Genomic DNA, 4,148 nt, shown 5'->3' on the forward strand with positions numbered 1-4,148 from the left:
CCTCTGCATCCTCTCGATTGCCACTAGATCTCCCGTCCTGTATGCTGTCGCCTTCTTGCGTCTCCTGTTATACGCCCGCTTGTTTCGGATTTGGATCTCCTCAATCCGTCTCTTTGCGTCCGCACGCAGCTGATCTCGTTCCTCTTGGAACACCGCGGTCTGTTCGTCCTCGATGCTACTGCTCCTCTTTCGCTCTTCCTCTATCTTCCTCTCCGTTCTTTGTTTACCCATTTCACTCTTGTCAGGGGCTTTGATCGTCGTGGCAGCATCGTGACATTTTCGTAGGCTCGGTTCGTACATGGAAGACGTTAACAACTTACCATCTACCGAGACTATGATCTCTTCTTTTTCGAAGGTCTTCACGTTCATCGTGTCCTCGACAATCCCATCGTCGTCCTCGTCATCCACATCCTCTGTATATCGAATCTTCGTATCGATATTATTGGAGGGATTCCGCGCGTGCGACTGCGACTTCCCTTGTCTTTTCGTTCGCCTTGCATTCACTCTCTTCGAGTTTATCCGAAAACTTGAAACAACCCTCACACCCGCAACGCTATCCTTCTCAGTAAATTCGGAAATATCATCAACAACATCCTGTTGCTGTTGTTTAGCCAGATTCTTCCTCCTCGTGATGTTCGCTAAGTCCTCCTGCTGGCCGCAAGAATCCGACGAGGACACCATCTCGTGGTCCACTTTACCAATCACCACGTGTCTTGCCACTATTCTCCGTTCCTCCGACACTTGCTGCACAGCTGCCCGATACTTCTTCAAAACTTCTGCTAACTCTTCTTTATTTTCTTCCAATTGCGACAGTAGCTCAGTTCGTTCGCGACTAGCTACATTAATACGATCTACTGCTTCGGAACGTTGCCGCAGTACTTCCTGCAACGAAGCCTGCGTCTCATTCAGTTCTTGCTCCAGTGCCTGTTTCGCTTTAACTGCAACTGCTCTAGCGCATTCTGCATCTTCTAACTGGTTCTTCAGCTGTCGTAAAGCTGCTTTACCCGTCGAGTCACCTTTCGATATCTCCAGCATCGTTTGAGCGTCTCTTAGCAATGCTTTGGTTCTCTTCAAATCTCTTTTTAGCCTATGTTGCATGTCCTTAACGTGTGACAAATCTATCTCACTCGCCTGTGTCTCTACATCTATCTTGAGGACTTCCGGACACTCATCGGGATTTTCGTCCTTTATTATACTAATAAAAGATTCTCCCCCTTTTATACTTATTTCAACAGTGTCCAAAAAGTCTGCGCCAATAATAAGCGAATGTTGCATCACTGTGTCTGAAACTACGTGTATGGTTATACAGTAGGACTCATTGTCTATAATAATGTTCGTCGAAAATTTCCCGAGCGTAAAATTCCTTCCGGAACCGACACCGCGAAATCCAACGATTTCCCGACTTAATCTGGGCGCTCCGATTTTCACATGCTGATCTGCTCGCATTAGAGTCAGCTCACTACCGGTGTCTATCAACGCGCTCAATTCGAAATTTTCCATCTTAACATCCTTACCACGCCTTGTTTGTAACGACCGAAACACGCTGTAAACTTTTTTTGAGGACTCACCCAAATTGTCGCAACTTGATGCGTACTTGATGTGTCCGTACGCAACGTTGGTCGCTTACTACATTTTCAAACTCATTCCTCAACGCCTTTTTTAGCTTTGCCCAGAACTTCGCGCATCGCTCTTGTCGTACGAAGGCCTGAGCGGAGCCTGCGAGTAATTTCTTAGCATAGGCCACCATGTGGGGGTCTGACCAATCCCACACTTCTGCCATTTCCTCGAAGTCTTCCACCCACTGATTTACACTCAGCAGATCATCCCCGCTGAATTTCTCTAATGAGTCTTCCACGTCTTTAAGACTCAACATCGAACCGACGCATATACTTCTGCTGATACTCATCGCGGTCCTGATACACCGCTCGCGTGCCTCTCCTGTATTCTCGCGCGCCTTGTTTATCGTCCTCGCCTTCACTTTCGTCGGAGCTCTCTTCTTCCGACGATACATCGTCTCCTTCTAGGGCCGCCTGTAGCCGCGCGCGTAGTTCGGATTTTCTTCCCGTTACCTTCAACCCCAAGCTAACGAGACGCGCTCTCAGCTCTTTCGACCTCAGCTTCTCGAGGTCTTCCTCTCCCTCTTGACTGCGTTCGGCTCTCTGCTTGCTTCTTAGATCTCGCTTTGTTGGTTCTTCGCCACGCTTCGAATCCTTAGGAGTAGATCGACCAGGTTTGCACGCTCTGTTCAACCTGGCAACCAGCACTGATCTCGCACCGGATATAGGCAGATTCATCTGTGCGAGCTTACTCCTCAGCTCCTCCAGCGTCAAATCCTCTTCACCCGACAATCGTTCGTCTTCAACGTTTGCCATTTTATTCTATTCTTTTCTACTCCCGCACAAATAGCTCCGTTAAATCGTATCGTTTCTCTGTCTTATTCAATCCCGGACGAGCCCCCACTTGTAATATCGGAATATATTAATAATGGATTGAAAATACAGATATTAGTTAGACAGAGAAACGATGTTTGATTAACAGGAAAACTAAATGCAACGCTCGTATTTACAACAAATAACTTGACAACTATTTGGTAACTCTCTCCCTCTCTCTCTCTCTCACTAGCAACTCTAACACTCGACAACACTCGCAACTCAATTCTAACGACTCTATGCTTCGACGTCTCGATCAACTCTGATTCTCGCAACACGCACACTTTTCGATTCGCCTTGGATAGCGAAACCGTCCTTCTTCTAACGCCTTTTTAAAACGCGATGGCGCTATCACTTTCTAAAAGCGTCGTCTTTACATTTCCGATGGCCACGGGCACATCCGACTGCCAGATATACAATGTATTATAAGAGTATCATTACCATACTTTTCATGAAAAGAGCAATTTTTCTTGATAACTATACTCTGTAACATAGATTGAAGTCGCTGATTTGATCCCTCTGATATCGTTGTCTTATGAGAGTCTCGCCTGGTCTTGATTGGTTCTGTTGACTCTTATCGTTGTGAAAAATCGATTCGTTGTGTACCTTTTTTGTATAGAGAATTATTTTGTGGTAGAATATAATGTTGTAATATTTGTGGTCTTTACTTTACTAATTTTGTCACTGAGCCGCTCTTTGGTTCGTTGAGCGATTCATATTCCGCATATATTCCGTACTTGCTTCGCTTGGTACTTTTATAATTTTCGCAGTTACAATAAAAAATTTAATTCTTAACAGATTAAAGATCTAACCTCTTGCTTTATAGTGTACAATAATTTTTTTTTTTTTTTGTATAGGTTATGTGATCCATAGTTTGAGTAAGTAGTACATATATATATATATATGTCGGGGTATCATTAAGATTTGAATCACGTAATGTTTCTTCATTTGAATTAGCCATTGTTTTTCAAAACAGAGAATATATTTACACGAATAAACAAGGTTTTACAAAATATTATGAATAATGAATTTTGTAAATGATATGATTGATTAACAAATGATAAATTAAATTATTAATTAGATTAAAGAATAATAAGTTTTATCGAACAATAAAAGAAACGAATAATATATCTTACGATTTACTAATTTAACGAATAATGAAAATTAACGATTGATAAATTTACAAATATTGAATTTAATTTACGCTATAAACAATGATCCGGAGTTCAAACGAATCCACGGTCAACGGGAAAACTTTAAACAATTTTATAACACAAAAATACGTTTGCTGAATCACTCGGAAAAATTACTCGATGTATCACTTTCCAAGGCGATCACACGAATGAATATCTGATTAAAATCTTTTTCGTAATACGACTGCATTTGTTTGTTATATTCTCGCTGGAAACATCGAGAAGGTTCCAATCGTTGTTGCTAGGCAATATCTGTCAAAAGTTTGTTATATACTCTTTGGAAACATCGAGAAAGATCCAAACGCCGATACTAGGCAATTTCTGTCTTCATCAAGCAAAACGTTTATCCCGTGACCGTGGCTACGTTCAGCGACCAGTTGTCACCTCGAATCCACTTTCGCTTTTCACAAATGTCAAACAATTACAGATGACAATTACTTAATTACAGTTATGATAAAATCTAGGCTAAAGCATTAAAAGGCTTCCTCAAAATTGCATAGGGAAGGCTCCGGTTTTCATTTCATCT

The 4,148-nt window shown here is 42.1% G+C and overlaps 1 protein-coding gene across 1 annotated transcript; it reads right to left on the bottom strand.

Moving 5' to 3' along the window:
- Positions 1-21: 21 nt before the first annotated feature.
- Positions 22-2,294, bottom strand: LOC117213139 (myosin-2 heavy chain, non muscle-like; the record flags this gene model as incomplete). The annotated part of the gene is made up of 3 exons (XM_033458491.1): positions 1,934-2,294; positions 1,569-1,857; positions 22-1,480 (listed from the first exon to the last, which is right to left on the bottom strand). Coding segments are annotated over exons 1-3 (2,109 nt in total), but the record flags the coding sequence as incomplete, so codon positions are not given.
- Positions 2,295-4,148: the final 1,854 nt, after the last annotated feature.

Source organism: Bombus bifarius, unplaced genomic scaffold (genome assembly GCF_011952205.1).
Source record: "Bombus bifarius isolate JDL3187 unplaced genomic scaffold, Bbif_JDL3187 scf7180000008495_frag, whole genome shotgun sequence".
NCBI classification, from domain to species: domain Eukaryota; kingdom Metazoa; phylum Arthropoda; class Insecta; order Hymenoptera; family Apidae; genus Bombus; species Bombus bifarius.